The sequence below is a fragment of the Heloderma suspectum genome, chromosome 2 (genome assembly GCF_057233095.1).
Source record: "Heloderma suspectum isolate Gila_16-S chromosome 2, 16-S_ref, whole genome shotgun sequence".
Lineage (NCBI taxonomy): Eukaryota > Metazoa > Chordata > Lepidosauria > Squamata > Helodermatidae > Heloderma > Heloderma suspectum.
The window spans coordinates 4960810-4980821 of record NC_139459.1 but is presented as its reverse complement, the minus strand read 5'-3'; the positions used below and the strand labels follow the sequence as shown (position 1 = coordinate 4980821).

The 20012-nt window shown below is 45.7% G+C and overlaps 1 protein-coding gene across 2 annotated transcripts in view; it reads left to right on the top strand.

Moving 5' to 3' along the window:
* UBAP1 (ubiquitin associated protein 1) overlaps positions 1-20012 on the top strand; it is a 38307-nt gene that overhangs the window by 15064 nt on the left and 3231 nt on the right. For both annotated transcript variants that reach the window (XM_084832800.1, XM_084832801.1), the window contains exons 2-6: positions 2179-2219; positions 6357-6481; positions 11397-12317; positions 16789-16989; positions 17805-17906. In XM_084832800.1, coding sequence (XP_084688926.1) covers positions 2186-2219; positions 6357-6481; positions 11397-12317; positions 16789-16989; positions 17805-17906 — 1383 coding nt within the window. In that variant the 5' untranslated portion in view covers positions 2179-2185. The remainder of the gene's footprint in view (positions 1-2178; positions 2220-6356; positions 6482-11396; positions 12318-16788; positions 16990-17804; positions 17907-20012) is intronic.

The window sequence follows — 20012 nt, the reverse complement described above, 5'->3', positions numbered from 1 at the left end:
CCTGTATGACTATTCGGTGCTTCCAGCTTGTGTTTCTCAAACCCTAGCTTGAGCAACTCACACTGGGTGTTGGTGAGACAGAGGGCTGGATGAAGGTATGGGAAATGTGCATTGGAGTCTCCCATTTCCAGTGGTAATCCAGCATGCTGTGGTATATGTATGTATACATATGTATGAGAGCCAGTGTGGTGTAGTGGCAAGAGTGTTGGACTGGGAGCTGGGAGATCCGGGTTCTAGTCCCCACTCGGCTATGGAAGCTCACTGGGTGACTTTGGGCCAGTCACACACTCTCAGCCCAACCTACATCACAGGGTTGTTGTTGTGAGGATAAAATGGAGAGGAGGAGGATAATGTAAGCCGCCTTGAGTTCCTTGCAAGAGGAAAAAAGGCGGGATATAAATGCAATAATAAATAATAAAAAAATAAATGTGTATGCTAAGGAAAGGGCAGAGGAGAAATGGGAATAGGCGCCTCTTGTGGCTTGTTGTTGTTCAGTCGTTCAGTCGTATCCGACTCTTCGTGACCCCATGGACCATAGCACGCCAAGCCGTCCTGTCCTGCGCTCTCTCCCGGAGTGTGCTCAAGTCCATATTCATTGCATCGGTGATGCTATCTAGCCATCTCATCCTCTGCCGTCCCCTTCTCCATTTGCCTTCAGTCTTTCCTAGCATCAGGGTCTTTCCCAGGGAGTTTTCTCTTCGCATTAGGTGGCCAAAAAGTTGTTCAGACGTTAAGTCGTGTCCGACTCTTGAAACCCAACCAGAACAGCTGCTTTCCTCTATTTCAGTAGATCAGAGGCTAGTGTGGATCCTTGGCTAGCCAAAACAGCACCATCCTTACAAGAGGGAGGTATTGGCAGGCTTGGGAAACCCCATGATTTGCAGAAGTTCAAAAGCATTAGGAAAATCCAAAGGGGGGAATAATCGCTCAAAAAAGTCTGATGAGGCCCGGGTGTGCTTAGTGAATACTAAATATTCACTGAATACTGATTGGGGTGTGTGGGGAGAACAGAACATCATGTGGGAGGGGGAATGTAATGGAGGGCATTACTGGAGTATCCTGAAGGAGGGCTTACTGGAACACTAAACAGCCATAAGTACACATCTGTGGATTGGCTGTTTGTTCATTTGACTGGAGTATTTTTATGCCTCTTTTCAGCTGAAAAGGCTCGCAGAGCAGCTTACGTATAATCAAGTGAACAATGATCTAAAAAGCCTACACACAAGGAAGAAGGAATGGGGAAGGAACGGGGGGGGGGGGGGTTAATTCTTTTAGCAGGGCTAGTGGAATTGCCTTGCTCTCCGTCTCATCTCCCTCAGTACAGCCTGCTGGAATGGCTGCTGGTGATGGCAGTTGAGGGAGGGGGAGCCTTCATGGCGAAGGTCTTCAGCAGGGCTGGTAGAATGGCCCTGTTCTCTTTCATCTCTCAGCTCAGTCTGCTGGCTGGGAATGATGGGACTTGCAGTCCAACACATCTGGAAGAACCAGGTTGGGGGAGGCTGATATAGATCACACAGCCATGCATAGCTGATGCACAGCCAATTCACAGATGTGCACATGTGGAAACACTCTTGAAGTACGGTAGTGGGAAGTATCCGTGGAAGATTAAATCAATGGCATCCTGATGTTTAGGTTCTAATGGTCATTTCCCCCCCTTCCCCACCACCACCACCAGCCCTCAAAACAGTCTGTATTCAACTGACCTTGGAACTTGAAGTTTCCTCCTGTCCAGCATAAGATGTGCTGTGCAGACAGTCTATTTGTATATCTGAATATTAGGAGTTGCTGAAGAGGCAAAGACTAGACTCTGACTTCACTGCTTGTTGATTAGATCCTTCCAAGTTCTGGACACATTTGACGGGCTGTGGTGTAGAGGTTGGGCAGGAAAAGGGTTTTGGGGGTGTGGCACTTGTTCCTCTCCTGCCAGCCCTGGCAGCCATGCACCCATGTGCACATTGTAAAACTCTTCTAACTGTGGTGTGTAGGTTCTTGATTTTTGTGCCAGATTTCATGTGTATTGAATGCAAGCAACTCTATAGATAAAAGAGGGCTGTGTCCCCACCTGTTGCATATATTAAGCTGAACTAATATTTACAGAATAATTCTACCAGGTAAAAAGTGGTGGAGATATATGCTTGGGGAAGTTTACTAATACTGTTTTTTGTAAATGTCTTCCAGATTCTAAATGGCTTCTAGGAAGTCGGGGTCTGACTTTCATGGTAAGTGAAATGCAAGGCTTGTGTTTTGGATGTGTTAGGAGGTGGATTCTCCACTGCCTCCACCTTATTAGATGAGTGATTCTGTAACTGGGGGTTTGTTTCATGGGAACAGTTATCTAGCTATTTGCATTTAAGCATTTACATACCACTTTTCAGGTATACAACATTCCAAAGCAGTTTACAAAATATTGAAAATGAAAAGGTATCAATAAAAATTTTATACAATGTTGTTCAGTCGTGTCCAACTCTTCGTGACCCCATGGACCATAGCACGCCAGGCCTTCCTGTCCTCTGCTGTCTCCCGGAGTGTGCTCAAGTCCATGTTCATTGCATCAGTGATGCTATTTAGCCATCTCATCCTCTGCCGACCCCTTCTCCTTTTGCCTTCAGTCTTTCCCAGCATCAGGGTCTTTTCCGGGGAGTTTTCTCTTCGCATTAGGTAGCCAAAATATTTGAGCTTCAGCTTCACTATCTGTCCTTCCAATGAGCAGTCAGGGTTGATTTCCTTTAGGATTGACTGATTTGACCTCCTTGCAGTCCGGGGGACTCGTAAGAGTCTTCTCCAGCACCACAGTTCGAAAGCATCAATTCTTCGGCGCTCAGCCTTCCTTATAGTCCAGCTCTCACAGCCATACATTGCTACTGGGAAAACCATAGCTTTGATTATACAAACCTTTGTCGGCAAGGTGATGTCTCTGCTTCTTACTATGCTGTCTAGGTTTACCATAGCTTTCCTCCCAAGGAGCAAGCGTCTTTTAATTTCATGGCTACAGTTACCGTCTGCGGTGATCTTGGAGCCCAAGAAAATAAAATCTGTCCCTGCTTCCATTTCTTCCCCTTCTATATGCCAGGAAGTGATGGGGCCAGATGCCATGATCTTCATTTTTTTAATGTTGAGTTTCAAACCAGCTTTTGCACTCTCCTCTTTCACCCTCAAAAAGAGGCTCTTTAGATCCTCTTCACTTTCTGCCATTAGAGTGGTATTGTCTGTGTATCGGAGGTTGTTGATAATTCTCCCGGCAATCTTAATTCCGACCTGTGAGTCATCCATCCCGGCATTTCTCATGATGTACTGTGCATATAAGTTAAATAAGCAGGGTGACAATATGCAGCCTTGTCATACTCCTTTCTCAATTTTGAATCAGTCGGTTGTTCCATGTCCGGTTCTTACTGTTGCTTCTTGACCCTCGTACAGGTTTCTCAGGAGACAGGTAAGGTGGTCTGGTACTCCCATCTCTTTCAGAATTTGCTACAGTTTGTTGTGATCCACACAATCAAAGGCTTTAGCGTAGTCAATGAAGCAGAAATAGACGTTTTTCTGGAATTCTCTTGCTTTCTCCATGATGCAGCGAATGTTGGCGATTTGATCTCTAGTTCCTCTGCCTCTTCGGAACCCCGCTTATACCTCCAGTAGTTCTCGGTACAATAGAATAAAATGGCTACAGACGATTAAAAGCCAAATAAACCTATCGGTCAAAATGAAATATCCTGAAAAGTCTGTGTGAATTTTCACCTGGCACTGAAAAGATAACAACAGATGATGGCATGTGAGCTTCTCTGGTGAGCAAGTTCTGGAGATGGGGCAAAGCACCTGCCTTAGTTGAGATGCAGTAAGGCAGAATCTCTGGCCCCCAAATATTAGAAATGACCCGAAGACATTCACTTTTGCCAAGTGACCTGGTAGTAATGAGTTCAGTCAGGCTGGGGCCAACCTTAAAAGCTCTTTGCTCATCTTAGTAAGTAGCTTTAGCCGGGAAGGGACAAATGAGAATGCAGTGGATTGGCAGACAGTGGTCCATGGCAGTGATGAATCCTTGAAGCCTTTGAGACCGCAGGTGAAAAACATGCCAATTGCTGAACTTGGTGCATGGGAAGTTGTAGTGCATATATTTGTAGCCACTGGATTTTGATCCTGTCTCTGGGAACGTTGCCAGTGTTTTCTGATGCAATCGATATCATAATTGTATTTTTCCCTAGTAAATACAATTTTAAAATGTCAGTACAAAATCTCCACCTAAAGGAAATTAAATATGATGTAAGTGAAGTTTGCAACATGTAGAGCTCCAGATAGTTCAAGCTTTGTCTCTGCATATAAGGAAAAAAGACTCTAGATTGCATAGTATTGATATCTTAATTTGTTCTGGCTATACAAAGTACTGAAGCGTTCATTCTTTGAGGGAAATACTTTCCTTTCTCAAGTGAAAAGTAAATGATTTTTTCAAAAGTTGTTGAAAAAACATAATGGGGGAAGAGGGAGCACACATGCCCTTTGTCCCCAGGGAGACGGCTGTGCTGACCCTTTGCTCAGCAATGGGTCTGAGTGCTATAAGCCAGCAGCATGCCAGCAAGAGCCACAAACCCTTTTGCACTGGTGTGTTGGCCATTATTTGCTTGCTGCTTATCTTTAATTTTACTTGAGATGCTTCCTAATGTCAGAGATCGAACATGGGGCCTCGTGCATGTAAAGCACGTGCTCTGCCACCCCAGACTGTGCAGAAACTGCCGTTATGAGTGGTGGGTCCCTTGTGACAGTAGTTCTCTAGTGCACAAAGCATGTTCTCAAGAATAAATTTGAGAAAGTGGAGGGGAGACGGGTAACTGGAAACAGCCTGAAAAGTATATGGTGCACTTCTGGGCCAGGGGCTTCCTCCCCAGTAGTGCATCAGCACTCAGACACTTGATATTTTTTCAGGCTGTGGCTTAGGCAGTCTGCCTCCTGTATAGAATAAAGTGAACCTGTACTAACCAGAGCACCAGTATTGTACAGCCTTGCTGGAAAAATGTCAGGGGATTGCATGATTTGTTTGTTTGTTTGTTTGTTTGTTTTTATTGCATTTATATCCCGCCTTTTTTCCTCTTGCAAGGAACCCTTGCCTGTAGGGAAAGTGAACCTAGGTGTTTGTTTTCCAACATTGGTGGCTTTGCATGCCCACACAAGCTGTCTAGAAAGTCAGTATGGTAAAATCCAAGGTAATCAGAGTAGTTCCATTCCTCCCTGTTCTTCATACCTTAATACTAGACATTAAATGGGGAGCTAGTGCTTCCAAAGAGAGTAGACAGTTTGGAGCCAGATGGAGCAACGGTCTGACTTCGTACAAGGCAGCTTCGAATGTCCAGCATGTGCCCCCTGCAGGCTGCATTAGGTCTGGTGGCCTCTGGAACTTGTTGCTCTTCCCTTGCCTTCCTGTTACCCCTTCTCTCTTGCCTGCTGTTATGCAGAATCATCAGGAAACAGGGAAAACGGTTTTGGGTGTTAACAGCTACTGCAAGCAGGGGTGTGGATCATGAGATGGGGCAGGAGATCAGGAAGTGGGCATGCCTGCTCACTTATTACCCTGCTCCTGCATTTGGAGAAGCTCAGAGTGGCTCAGGGGAGTTCCCAGGCAATCTCCCACCTGGCAGATACCTGCTTACCTTGAATAAGAGCATTTTATGCCTCCAGAATATCCCCTTCAGGCATAAGCATGGGAGATGATTTGTAACTAAAATACCAGCATGTAGTTGTTTTTATCAGTTTTGGGGATGAGCAGGAAGAGGCAGGGGTTTTTTTTAAGGTAATTGAGGAGGCTAGAATGCATGTACACTCACCAGATCTTCTGAAATGGTAGTGAAGCTAGTCATAGGGTTCTTCTTTAATAAACAAAGCACAACAAACAGAGTAAATGGATTGTTTTGTGACAGACTACTTAATGCTCACCTACAGTATTCATAAGTTGCATGGGAAATGTGGACTGGTGAATAAACAGGTGCTACTGACTCAAAGCACTCAAGTATAGTTGTCCTCGATTTGTGGCTTGGTTCTACTATGCACAAGTGAAGGCCATTGTTCACTGTGATGGTGAACATCCATGTGTTCCTCTACATACTGATAGCTTTCACCACTTCCCTTTTTTCAAAGAAACAGTCCATGTTTCCACAGATGGGCATATACATATTGGGACTTTTGGAAGGTAGTTGCACAGCCAAACACTTTGGGGTTATATTTGAATAGAGAAGAAACACAAATAATGGTTTGCATTTCAGTTGGCTCCAGATTTGCTTTGCTTTGCTCTTACTCAGGACTTTGTCTAAGCTGGCAAAATGGGTGTCTGTATTGACCAATATATGCAAAATCACTGTTTCACTCCCTTTCATTAGGGCTCTTCAGTTACCTTGATGACGTCCCATTCAAGATAGGAGACAAGTTCAAAGCACCAGCTAAAGTTGGCTTGCCCATTGGCTTCTGTTTGCCCGACTCTCCACAGCTTGTAAGGGAAGCCCAGGTGAGCCTTAAGTTGTTCTGTGTAGACCCAAAATAGAGTAAGCATACTTACCAGGAAACAAGTTTCATTGAACTTGCTAGGACGTATGCCTGCATAAGTCTCTTTAGGATTGTGCTGTAATAACTCAATCTGTGATTAAAGACACTTCAGTCTAAATACCCAGAGATGGCCTCCCTCTCATTGACTGCGCTGGATTGAAGGATTGCACTACTTCTGCTTCCCTTAAAATACAATTGTTTTTGTTTGTCAGCACCTCTGCTGATCCTTCCATAATGCATCTCAAAGCCAAATAACAAAAAGGAGAATTTAAAGCAAAAGCGTGCAAATCAGGTCATAAATGCAATATCCATCTTTGTTAACCAACAGTGGAAAGCCATATGTTACAGTAATAGGGGGAGGATTGCTTTCTTTGGTTTTAATGTTATTCTAAAGTTGATGGATAAACACTTGAATCAATCTATCTATCTCTGTCTTCGCAGCAGTTATGTATTGACTTCTCTTGGTGTTTGCAGGCTGTAAAATAAAAAAGTAAGGCTTTTTTATTTTATTCCTTTTAAACCATGTCCAGTAAGGCACTGGGAGGTTGTCTTATTATTTCTTTATAGTTTTTAAACTATTTTTGAACATCGTTCTGAGTTCTCAAGAAGCCAAACTAAAATTTCAGGATAGTTGAAACTGACATCCCAAAATACTTTATCAGTCCCTTTGTTTTATGCAACACATCTCTAAGGAATTTCATGGTCAATAGCAGACATGGGCAGCTGCAGTTCTTCTCTTCTCCTCCATCCTGGCCAAGCTGCCATATAAGCAACAATTAAAATGTTTTTGGAAGAATTGTAGCACTGTTCAGTAGCTGACTACAAAATGTTATACTTAGGGAGCAATCCTATGGCCACAAGACAGCAGCTAGATGGTCATAGGATTGGTCAGTTCCCGGGAACCGACCTCAGAGCCTGTGGTTCCCAGAGAACCACCCTCCCCTGCTGCCTTGTAGGCGGTGCGGATCGGCCCTGAGCTCAGAAGAGCAGTGCGGAGCCGGGGAAATGGGGCGTTCCTGGGCAGGGAGGTCGGAAGTGCTGGCACAACACTTCCCGTGTGCCGTTTGGCCTCCCCACCCCACACTCCAAAGTCCTGCAGCTAGACAGCCAGAATCGGCTGTCTAGCCGTGACTGCAGGGCAGGCAGCTGGAGCGCGGAGAAGATGCTCTCCTCACTGCTTCTCCCACCCTGCAGTGGATAGGCAGTTGCTTCTGAGTTCGGAGGCGGCTGTCTCCCTGCACAGGATTGCTCTCCCCGTCATGCTTCTAGAGGTACCAGCAAATCCTTCTCCTGGAAGAGGGCAGCCCTGTTAATTCTCCAACTTCTCCACAGCTTTTGATACCATTAATCAAAGTCTCCTTCTGGACAGGCTCTTGGAGTTGGAGGCACAGCATCGCAGTGGTTCTGCTTCTACTTTCGCAAGGGGGAGGCAATTCCTGAAGGTGGATGGGTGGGGGGAATGGGACCCTGCTACATGGCCTTGTGGCACTTGTACTGTGGAGTCCTGCAGGTTTCCATCTTGAACCCCCAGCCCAGCTAGAAAATAGACTAGCTCTGTCCGTTTTGAACTAGTAAAACTTCTGGGAGAGGACTATCTGGGTTTTGGGGCAAGGTGTCATTGATATGTGAATGACACCCAACCGTACCCATGTTTTAAAACTGCAGAGATGGAAATGCTGAACTATTGTCTGGAATCTGGGATGGGCTAGATAAGGTACAATAAACAGAAATTCAATTCTGACATGGCAGAGGTGCTATGGGTAGGTGGTTCATTTGCCCAGGTAGTTGGTGTCTGGCCTGCTTCGTTTAGGGTTGTCCTCTCACTAAGGGATTGTGTTTGCAGTCTGAGGTTGCCCCAGATCCAGCTTTGTCACCTAGTGGCTTCTGTGGCATGGAGCACCTTTCATCAGCTGATGTGCCCACAGCAGGTTCTCTTGGATAGACAGCCTGGCCGTGGTAGTCCAGTGTTTCCTAACACCAAGGATAGACTACTGTAATGCATTACATTGGGCTGCCTTTTGAAGACATCTGAACTGCAGTTTTCAGGCATACAGATGTTAGCTGGGATCAGACATGGGGACCGTCTTACACTAGTGCTTAAAGCACTGGCCTCTGGTCTGCTTATGGAGCACGATTCAGAATGCTGCTGCTTATGGACAACCTGCAGCCCTCACAGACCTTTCATGCAGGCACCCAGCTTTCCCTTCCACCACTGAATTTGCCATGCTAGTGGGGAGGAGGAGCACAGAGACGTTCATCCCTCCACACCATCTTCCCTGTATAAACGGCTCTCACTTCAGTGTGCCAAGTGGCTGTTTGGCAGGTTGGGAGGAGCACGCTCTTCTCCCTCCTGGGGTAGGGCAGATTCTCCAGGGGTAAGCCAGTATCCCATTGGCTATCACTGGTGTGTTTCCCACTATCAAAGGGATCTCAGCAGGAAGGGGATGTTTAAACACCAAGATTGGGGGAAGAGGGAAGGTAGGGTGTGTGTGTGGCGGGGGGACGACAAGGAGGAAGGCTGTGCATGCACGTGGCCCACAACTCATCACTGCATGTGGCTCTTGAGGGCAAAAGAGTTGCACCCTCCTGCTTTAAAGCCTTACTTACATGGCTCTAGACCTGCGTACCAGAGACTACCTGTTCTGCATCAACCTGCTCATGTACTGAGGTAATCAACAAAGCCTCTGACAGGTGCCCAGCCATCTCAAGCAAAGCAGCTGGCAGCCAGGGAAAGAGCTTTTGTGATGGTGCACCCTGCTTACGTAATTCTCTCCCTAAGGAGGCTGACCCAGTGACTGCTCTGTTGTCTTTTTGACATCAGGCAGAACTTTGTTTAGCTCTCCCAGTCCTTTTAGGGTCTGTGTCATAACCTATTTTATTGCTGGTTTTATTGACTGAGCTGTTTTGTTTGCATTCATTTTGTTTTTTTGTTGTGAACCATCCCGTGAGCCATTTGGCTGAACAGTGGTATACAAATATACAAACGAGTTGCGATTCTCCATCAGAGACCTCGTCTAGTGCTGGGCCCTTCACTGCCTTGAAATTTGAGGCTGCTGTGCGTGCAAGGCTGGCTTCGAGGAATGTTCACAGATTTTGTCCTTAATGTGCATATGTGTTACAAAAGAGAAAAACAGCCTGGTTAATATACCAACTCCCTTGTGTATGGACTGCTGCGCTAGTTCTGAGAGGCTTAACATAAAGGTATAGATAAAGATTGGGGGAATTCATGTTTGCAGAGGAGGAGTGGAAGGTGGTGCTGTGGAGATGGCAAGGCAGAGGGTTGAGACACTGTGTGAACAAGGAAGTACAGGGGCTGGTGACAGTGGTGGGCTACCAGTGAAGAAATAGATTTCAGTGGAAAGGAAAAGAAGCTGAGCTTAAGCAGTTATAATTTCTGGCTTCAGAATAAGGGGAACCCAGGAGACTTGGTTCCTGGTTGCTTGCTACTAGTTAGAAAAATGCTGTCGGCACAGGCTACACTCTGCTTTCTCAACTTCAGTTCCAAATTTTTAAAATGGGACAAAAGCCTCAAGCCACTTAGGCACCCTTGAGTTCTGTGTTGTGCAGAAAGAGCGAAAGGATGATATATCTAAAAGTTCTGGCCCAGCTAGTACTTGTGGCAGTGATGGGGAGACTGAACAGAGGCTTAGCCTGGAAGCACCGCAGTTCATTTGAGAACAAAATTGGATGGAGAGGCCTGGAATGCCCAATAAGATTAACAAGTGTTATGCTCAGCTTGAGACGTTCAGTAGCCGCTTCCCAACGCTCTAGGCTCCCTGCTGGACTACCTCCTGTGGACTCAAAGACAGATACTCATATGAAGGTCGCAAACTGCCTGCATGGCCTCACAGGTTGAGCCACGTTCCTGCAACATGAAACCCAGCTCTGGACTCAATGGGCACTTTACCGGGGGGGGGGGGGGTGGTTAAAGCTTTCTCTGTATACAAGATAAACAAATTTCTCTGGGCAAGTGTGGCAACAAGTTTGTTCAATAGGAAAGTGGGGGGCTCTGACCCTGGAAACATAGGGTAGGTGCCACAGAAAATCGTGCTAGGAAAGAGTCAGAAAGAATTATACTAGAAGCCAGTTAAACCCCAAATACAGGGCAGTTACAGGATTCAAAACAAAGGATACAGAGGACTCCGGGCTGGACACAGGATGGGTCAAAACAAAGAAAATAGTAGATTGGCTCTGGGGAACGCAAAGAGCTCTGGGAGATTTCTTGGTTAATTGACATGGCCAGCTATACAGGGCCATAGCAGTTCAGTGGAAAATAATTCGCAACTGGCATTCAAAACAAAGGTTATCCATTAGGGTCATTCAGGTGGTATCTGAACCTGCCTAGGAGGTAAGGATGCTTCAGGATTGGGCCAAATTTCCCACCAATGCTCTGGATTGATTAATTTGGCTGGTTGGGGGGAATGTTTCTAGAATTACAGGAAGCAGCTGCCTTTAATTTAACAAAGGAAACAGATATATACTGTGGCTCTTGTCCCTCTGCAGTCATCTAGAGGTTCCTGGCAGCTTTCCATGCTGCTACTTCTGGAACTAAAAAGGATTCTTGAGCCAAGGTGTCCAGGTGTAATGCCAATGAAATACATAACTCACAGTACACATGCTCAGAGAGCCAGCATGTCCGAGCTCCTCCTTTATACACTGTTACAATCTACCCACTGGGTTAGCAGCACTCAAGAGTACCCTACAATCAAATATGATGAAAGGTGATATATAAATGTGTTAAATAAGATCTTTGCATCCCTCTTAATGAGCTTGGTCTGATGTCACAATTAGCAGCATGTACCTCTTGCTTTGGGAATGATGCCATTGCCATCAGAGTTCCTGCATCTCTTATCTTGGTGTTTTGTTTCCCCTTTCAGTATGACTTTTCCCTGGAAAAGAGAACTATTGAGTGGGCCGACAACATTAAAAGAATTCAAGCTGCCCAGCAAGAGGCTGAACGGAAGGCTGAGGAAAACCTAGCAAATACAAAGGTGGCCTTGGAGGAGGAGATCCGAGGAGGTTTTTCAGACAGCCGTTGCTCGGGGGCTGTCATGCCACCTCCCATCAACCCCATCCTCGCTAGTCTGCAACACAACTATATTCTTACTCCTACCCCAGCCAACAGCAGCACTCTGAAGCAAAAAGTCCTGAGCCCGCCCCACACAAAGGCTGACTTCAACCCAGCAGATTTTGAGTGTGAAGAAGACCCCTTTGACAAACTGGAATTAAAAACGCTAGATGACAGGGAGGAGCTGAAAAATATTCTGCAAATCCATGTTGGTACCACAGGGCCAATAGTTGCCCAACTTCTAGACAATAGCTCACCCAAGGTAGCATCTGAATCTGTATTGCAAGACCAGGAGGTTTTGGCATCCTTAGAAAGGGCGACTTTGGACCTCAAGCCACTTCACAAGCCGAATGGTCTTGTCACTTTACCCCAGCTGGGAGGCTGTGAAAAGATGTCCCTGTCTTCCAAAGTGTCCCTGTCGCCCGTGACATCAGTGAGCAATATCAAGTCTCTCTCCTTCCCAAAGCTTGACTCGGATGAGAGTGACTTGCAAACGGCAACACTGGTGAGCGTGCACCGTAGGGCAGCCTGCCTCCACAACGGCGCTTTCCTCAGCTCCTTGCAGAGCAAACCAGGTGAACTGAATGGGCATCACGTGGCTGGGCTTTCCAACCTCAATGTGGACAGTGGCCTGGAGATGCCAGCATTATCCACCACATCTAGACTGCCTTCCCTGTCCACTTCGGTAGCATGTACAGAAGAAATTCCAGCTCTCACCACAGCCACGGTGGTAAGCCCTGCACTTGTGGAAACACTTCTTTGGGATAGGGCTGTTGACCATGGAGTGGTGGGAGGGAGAGGCTGTGCTGGACAGTGACAAGTCAAATTTAGACAAATTTAGATTCTTTTTACTGGAAAAGGGAATATTCTGTTGCTGTTGGAGTTATTGAAGCTATTCCCTCCTGGAACTAGTCTGTTGTGTTGGATCACATTGTCCACACAATGGGACTGTTCACACAATGGGACTGTTCACAAGACATAACAGCCCACTGTGGATTAACCCACAGTGAGGCTGTGGTGTGTACGGCTGTCATTTTGAATATGCAACCCCTGCTTGAGAGTTGTTGTGTCATGCAAACCTGATGAGCGTGGGTTAAACAATCCCCGCATGACCCATGGTCTGTTTTAGGGTTATGCAAGGTTTGTTTAACCCTGCATAACCCACGCTTGCTGGTTTCGCATGGCATAACAACCCCCATGTGGGGGTTGCATATGTAACATGGCACCTGCAGGCACTGCAGCTCATTGTGGATTAACCCATGACAAGCCACAGTGTGTCATCCAAACCTGGTCAAAGCATCATCCTTCATGCATCTAATGACTCAGGCTGCTGCCTACAGGTGCATCTGCTGCAAACTGCCCCTGCCCTACATTTCTCAGCGGCTCTTGTGTCGATATTGCTTGGCTGACTTTGTATTTTTGCAGAACAAGCTAGTGAGGATTCCTTGGGTTGAAATTTAGTATACTGAATGTGAAATTTAGTGGATTCACATACAGTCCAATTTAGTGGACTGAATGTGCAACCATGTGCATGCTGTGGCTGACCCTTGCAATTATTGTGCACTCTAAATCCAAGAGTGTTATGGAAAGAATGGCGATAGTGTCCTGGATGGGGGCTGCTAGCAGTTGTCCAGCAGGCTGAAATGTGCAGTGTCGTGAGAGTGGATTTCTCTGTAGAGATTATCCTGGTTCTTGGCCTGTGTGGATTAAACATAATCCTCTTGCACATCCTGGAAGCTATTTTTATAAGGCCCCTTCCCATGATGAGTCTCTGAAATGCAGGTTTCTGGCTGTGTGGGCTTGAGCTTTCTTAGCAGCTTTCCTTGTGACAGAGCCTCTTGGCTCTTGCCTTTCTTGTTAGCTGTCCTCTGAATTCTGCTTTTTCCTCTTAGGAAATCTCTTTATAGCGAGTCTGCCATCTCAAGGGACCTGCTTTTTCCCCAGCTGCATATCTCTAGCATGTAATTGACTCTGCCCATCTCATTTATCTTGCTGGCAGTAGACCCAGCTACAGAGGCCTAAGTCTAGCTTGCCTTGAACCTAGTGATGGCTTTTAGGGAAGCCCTGAAATGAGGCAGCAAAATTGGGATATCTGAATAGGTCTCCATAAATAGGTTCCATTTTAGTGCTCAGAGGGCCTCATGCTGCTTTCGTAGTGGGACTTACCAAATGAAAAAGGGTTGCCTGGCTGAAAAATAAACTAGCTCTGTTCGTTTTAAACTAGTAAACCAAACAGAACACACCCACCCTGGTCAATACTGCAGTTTAAGGCTTTTGCTCAAGGTGGTTTGCCAAAAAAGGAAGACTGCTTCCATCCCTGTCTGAGCGAGATCCAGATGTTCAGACCCATTCCTTTGCCTCAGAGGACTTCAGTGCGAGCTGTTGCCTGGCTTGACACCAGGGAAGGTCAAGGCCAAGAAATGCTGCCCTAATGAATCTGGCTCCACATGGACACCATGCCATTCCTGTTCCTGTACTAGAGTTGAGCGTCGTTTTTCTTTTGAGAATTTTCTGCAAGCTCCTTTGAGAGCCTCTTGACACTATAAAGCAGGATATAATCATTCTAAATAAAATAAATCAAGATGATTTAAATCAGTAAGGGTATAAACCTATGCATGTTTCAACAAAAGTAAGTCCTGCAACTCCCTGAATGCTGGGAGCTGTAGGACTTTCTGTCTGAGAAATGTTTCTCTGAAATTAAAAAAAAACTAAATGCCCCTATTGTGTGTGGTAGAATCATAAATACGAATGTTTTCAGAACTGAACACATTGCAGAGCTCAGGTAGTTGGGCATTAAAAGGTAGTCCAAAATCCTCCATTAGCAGAGTGGATTGATTTAAAACATGATTTTCATTTATTTAAAGTTATTTAAATTACCAAGAAAAAAGACTTTAAATCAAATTTATTCTTGATATTTCATATATTTCCTAAAGGACTATTGAACTATATCAATTCACAGCTAAGGGCCAAATCCTATGGGCCCTGGAGAGTGTCCCAGGGACCATAGGATATCAGGTTCCCCCTCCTGAGCCCACAGACACTCCTTATGGCCTCCAGAGGGGGAATCCAACTTCGGATCGCTCTGCTACCTTCTCACAGCCAGTAAGTGAGCTAGACAAGCTCTAGCTGTTCGGGGCGGGGGGGCTGGGGAGGAGGAATGGGAGGTGAAATCGCCTCTGTCCTCCTGCCCTGCTGGCAACGGCCTGGCAGGGCATAGGGTTTTTGGAAGCCCATAGGATTGTGCCCCACATAGTATTTACACTATTGCTGTTCCTACAGTCAGGCCCTGCATCTGTTTTGTTGTACTGTAAGGTACTGTTTACCTATGGAGGGGATGTCTTTTAAATATTTTTGTATAGGGTATTTTGTATGACCAGTGCCCATGACAGTTTGTGATGTTAAGTATAGGAATAGAAAAACCTGCTCACTGGATAATTTTGTCTTCTCCTTTCCAGTATTGCTCATTTCTGTTTCACTCTGCCTTGGCCCAACCCCACCTTCACAAAAACTGTAGCAAACAAAAATAAAATGCCCAGGACTGATAGGTCAAAGTAAGGTCTAATAATTATTGGGCAGACTAGAGCTATTTATTTTCATCAGTTAAAAATGAGATCTGTTTGGTCAGTAGAGTGTAAATATCCATCTTTGAGAAATGATCATATTGGTTCTTCGTTTACATAGAAAAGTTTCCTTGACAGAGCAAGCCTACTATTCAGTACAGAGAACTCCATTGGAGCCACCAAAGAACCCAAAGCTGTACCAGATTTATGCTGGCAGGATGGAAGGGAGGAGCAGTTTTGTGCTCCCATTTTCCCTCTCTGACCATGTTTTATGAATTCCCTCCCATGGAAACCCATGGGAGGGAATTAGTCTTTCCCAGCTCCAGGGCCAGCATAGACTTGACAGTGCTTTGAGGGCATGTCTGGGGACTGGGGGGATCCACAGCCCCTCCTGGCACACCCTAGCCTGCCTTCTTTCCCCCTCTCCAGTGATGGAGTTCCACTGTTGGAGATGGACTAGTCATGGAGGTTTCTGCAGTGATTGGGAGGGAGTGTTCTGAGCTTGGTTCTATCCCTCCAGCGGCAGACTGCTCTCTGTCCTCAGAGGGGGAGATCTGATATATCCTATGTCCCTTGGGATGCCTTCCCAGGGACCATAGATTGCATTGGGTAAATAACCCAATGTACCTAGTAGAAGCATTGACAAGTTTAGATACTGACTGTAGGGCTACCATGCTTATCTCCAGATTATTTAATATTTACCTAATTATTTAAGCAAAACTTAATATTTACATATTTGAGTTAAAAATCAAATTCAAATTTTGATTAAAAAACATGTTTTTACCCACCCTGCTTCATGAGGGCTCAGAGGATGATCTTGGCAAGATACAGGATGGTATCACCTGGACTCTACCACCTGGCCCCCAGTATCAAGCCATCAGATAACTACAAGAACCGCTGTGGTGTATGACAGTGACTGGGTTCACACAACACAATAACGCCCAGCCAAGGGTTGAGTATGAGTTGTTGTTGAAACATGGATTATCGTGTTGTCTGAACTGAGCTGTGCTAATAAACTATGGTTTGTTAATCATGAACAACCCACAGTTCACAACCCAACAACCTACAGTTCTCTTCCTGGGTTGTTCGTGGTTAACAAAGCATGGTTTATTAGCACAGCTGGGTTCAGACAACATCATAACCCACATTTCAACAACAACCCACAGTTCAGTGACAACCCACATTCAACCCTTTCTCAGCCCTTGAGTCTGGGTTAGCATGCATCTGAACCCAGCCAGTTTTTTCAGTTATTAAACAGAAAAGCAGCCTGTCATCAGTTTTAAGAGATTATGTTTGCATTAGGGTTTCATTTTAAACCAGGTTACTTTTAAAAAGAAAAATTGTAGCTGAAACTTATATTTAGAAATAAAAATCTGTCTTAGATTTAAAAAACAAAACAAAACTCCCATTATCCATCCTGACCTTGGTTGGCTCATCAAGGTAGAAAGTGGTGTCCTGTAGAAGGCTGTATGAAGTAAGTGTGTGTGTCTTTTGTGTATGTATATGCACCTCATTGCTTCTGTATTCTGATCCAAGCACTGGCTTTCAAATGTGTATATGAAGACTTCTTCAGACTTACATTGGGGCAACAGTATTCCACCTTCTCTCTTCTGAAAGGGTTTGTTCCCCTTTTGTTACTAGGTAACTCACCAAAGTTTCCCGATAAATCAAGTGCCCAATACCACCAGTTGTGCAAAATGGCCAAGCAGTTTCACGTACGTAGATGTGCTGCAAGGCCTTTCCTCGAGTGAGCGGCAGTGTGTCGAAACCATTGTCAATATGGGTTATTCCTATGAGGATGTCCTGAAAGCGATGAAGAAGAAGGGGCAGAACATAGAACAGGTAACAGGAGTCTTCCTTCTCCAGCAGATCATGGAAAGGAAGTGTGTGAGACTCAACGAATGTCAAAATTTGACCTAGTTTGAGTGTTATGTATAGATGGTTTAGGATGCATTGAAGTTACCAATATCTGCTGAAAATGCAACTTGATTATGTGCCCATTGGCAGATGTCTCTTGAAGGATGTGGTATTCACAGGGCAACACCTTGAACAGCAAACAATTTGGTAATACTGGGCCGGAAAAGTCATGGTGCTCCTGCAGAGGAAGGGAGTGCTCGGGGCAACTCCTAGCCATGAAATATTTTGAAAACGAAGAATGTGGCCATATGCAGTTTGGCTTTTATGTCTGACGATGGCTACTGTTCTTCATGGCCATTCAGATGTCAAGCAATCTTTGAAGGTCCCAGATTCAATCCTGGCATTTCTAACCAAAAAGATTTTGGAGTATTGGGGACTGATAAAAACAAAACAAAAAAACACCTCTTACCCGAGTTCTTGGAGAGCTGCTGTCAGTAAGCGTAGATTCTACTGGGCCAGACAGACCAATTGGCCTGGTGTAAGGTAGCTTCATATGTTCATACTCCTTTTTATGCAAAAGGGGGTCAGTGCAAGAGTGATATTAAAAATGCAGTTCTTTAGGTTTCGTTCAGGTTTTATCCCACCCCCACTGGGCTTTTCACATGGAGGACCCGTCACCAAGGTCCAATGACTGATGTTCCTGATAAGCTTAGTACAGACCGAAGATTAGATACAGTCTGTTGGGATTATGCATGCAGAGCAAGTGCCTCGGTTCATTTCTGTCCCGTTCCTCCTTGTAGGTTCTCGACTACCTGTTTGTCCATGGGCAGCTCTGTGAGAAGGGCTTTGATCCGCTCCTCGTAGAAGCTGCTCTTGAAATGCATCAGTGTTCAGAAGAGAAGGTGAGTGTTCAGGTGCTCAAAGCATAGCTCCAGTAGTGGTGCTGTGGGATCACTGTTATGCTTCAGCTTAGTGCTGCCTGCTTGGTTCACCTGGTGCTGCTGCCACTGTAGTGATCTTCATAGAATCATAGTAGTATTGGAAGGGGCCTACAAGGCCATCAAGTCCATCCCCCTGCTCAGTGCAGGAATCCAAGTCAAAGCATCCCTGACAGGTGGCTGTCCAGCCTCATCTTGAATGCCTACAGTGTGGGAGAGCCCACCACCTCACTAGGGAATAAGTTCCATTGTCGTATTGCTCTAACAGTCAGGAGGTTTTTCCTGATGTTCGGCCTGAATCTGGCTTCCTGTAACTTGAGCCCATTATTCTGTGTCCGGCACTCTGGGATGATCGAGAAGAGATCCTGGCCTTCCTCTCTGGAGCAACCTTTCAAGGACTTGAAGAGTGCTATCCTATCTCCGCCCAGTCTTCTCAAGGCTAAACATGCCCAGTTCTTTCAGTCTCTCCTCATAGGGCTTTGTTTCCAGTCCCCTGATCATTTTTGTTGCCCTCCTCTGAACCCTCTCCAGCACTTCTTAAAGTGCGGTGCCCAGAACTGGACACAGTACTCCAGATGAGGCCTAACCAGTGCTGAATAGAGGGGAACTAGAATTTCCCGGGATTTGGAAGCTATGCTTCTGTTAATGCAGCCCAAAAGAGCATTGGCTTTTTTTGCAGCCACATCACTCTGTTGGCTCATATTCAGCTTGTTATCTACCACAGTTCCAAGATCCTTCTCGCTTGTAGTGTTGTTGAGCCACATATCGCCCATCTTGTAACTGTGCATTTGGTTTCTTTTTCCTACGTGCAGAACTTGGCATTTATCCCCATTAAATGTCATTCTGTTGTTTTCTGCCTAGCGCTCCAGTATATCCAGATCACTTTGAATTTTGTTTCTGTCCTCCAAGACATTAGCTATCCCGCCCAATTTTGTGTCATCTGCAAATTTGATCAGCATTCCCTGCACCTCCTCCTCCAAGTCATTAATAATAATGTTGAAGAGCACTGGGCCCAGGACTGAGCCCTGCGGTACCCCACTCATTACCTCTCCCATTTGAGACAATTCCATTGATAAGCACTCTTTGAGTCCAATTCTGTAGCCAACTGTGCATCCACCGGATCGTTGATTCGTCTAGCCCACTTTGAGTTAGTTTGCTCATCAGGATATCATGGGGCACTTTGTTGAAAGCTTTGCTGAAGTTGAGGTATATTATGTCTACAGCATTCCCACAGTCCACAAGGGAGGTTACTGATCTTTGAATCCTCTGACTTGTATTTTGAATACCAGAAGCAATCTTGTTACCCTTTCATTGCAATCCACCTTCAGCTCCCTCCCCTCTGTTGGCCAAAGGCAGATCTGGTCACAGTGACACATGCTGTCGCGTTCCTTCATCCTGCTGCATCGCTTCCAAATCCCGGGAAGTACTAGTTCCCCACTACTCAGCACTGGTTAGGCCTCATCTGGAGTACTGTGTCCAGTTCTGGGCATCACACTTTAAGAAGGATGCAGACAAACTGGAGAGGGTTCAGAGGAGGGCAACAAAGATGATCAGGGGACTGGAAACAAAGCCCTATGAAGAGAGACTGAAAGAACTGGGCATGTTTAGCCTTGAGAAGAGAAGACTGAGGGGAGATAGGATAGCGCTCTTCAAGTACTTGAAAGGTTGTCACAGAGAAGGAGGCCAGGATCTCTTCTTGATCATCCCAGAGTGCAAGACACGGAATAATGGGCTCAAGTGACAGGAAGCCAGATTCCGGCTGAACATCAGGAAAAACGTCCTGACTGTTAGAGCAATACGACAATGGAACCAATTCCTCAGGGAGGTGGTGGTTTCTCCCACGCTGGAGGCATTCAAGACGAGGCTGGACAGCCATCTGTCAGGGATGCTCTGACTTGGATTCCTGCATTGAGCAGGGGGTTGGACTCGATGGCCTTGTAGGCCCCTTCCAACCCTACTATTCTATGGTTCTATGACTTTGTGTGGTTCCTTTGAAAAGAATCCAGAAACTTCAGCTAGCACAGAGTGTAGCAGCAAAGCTGCTGAGATGGGGCTGGCCCTTCAGATCAT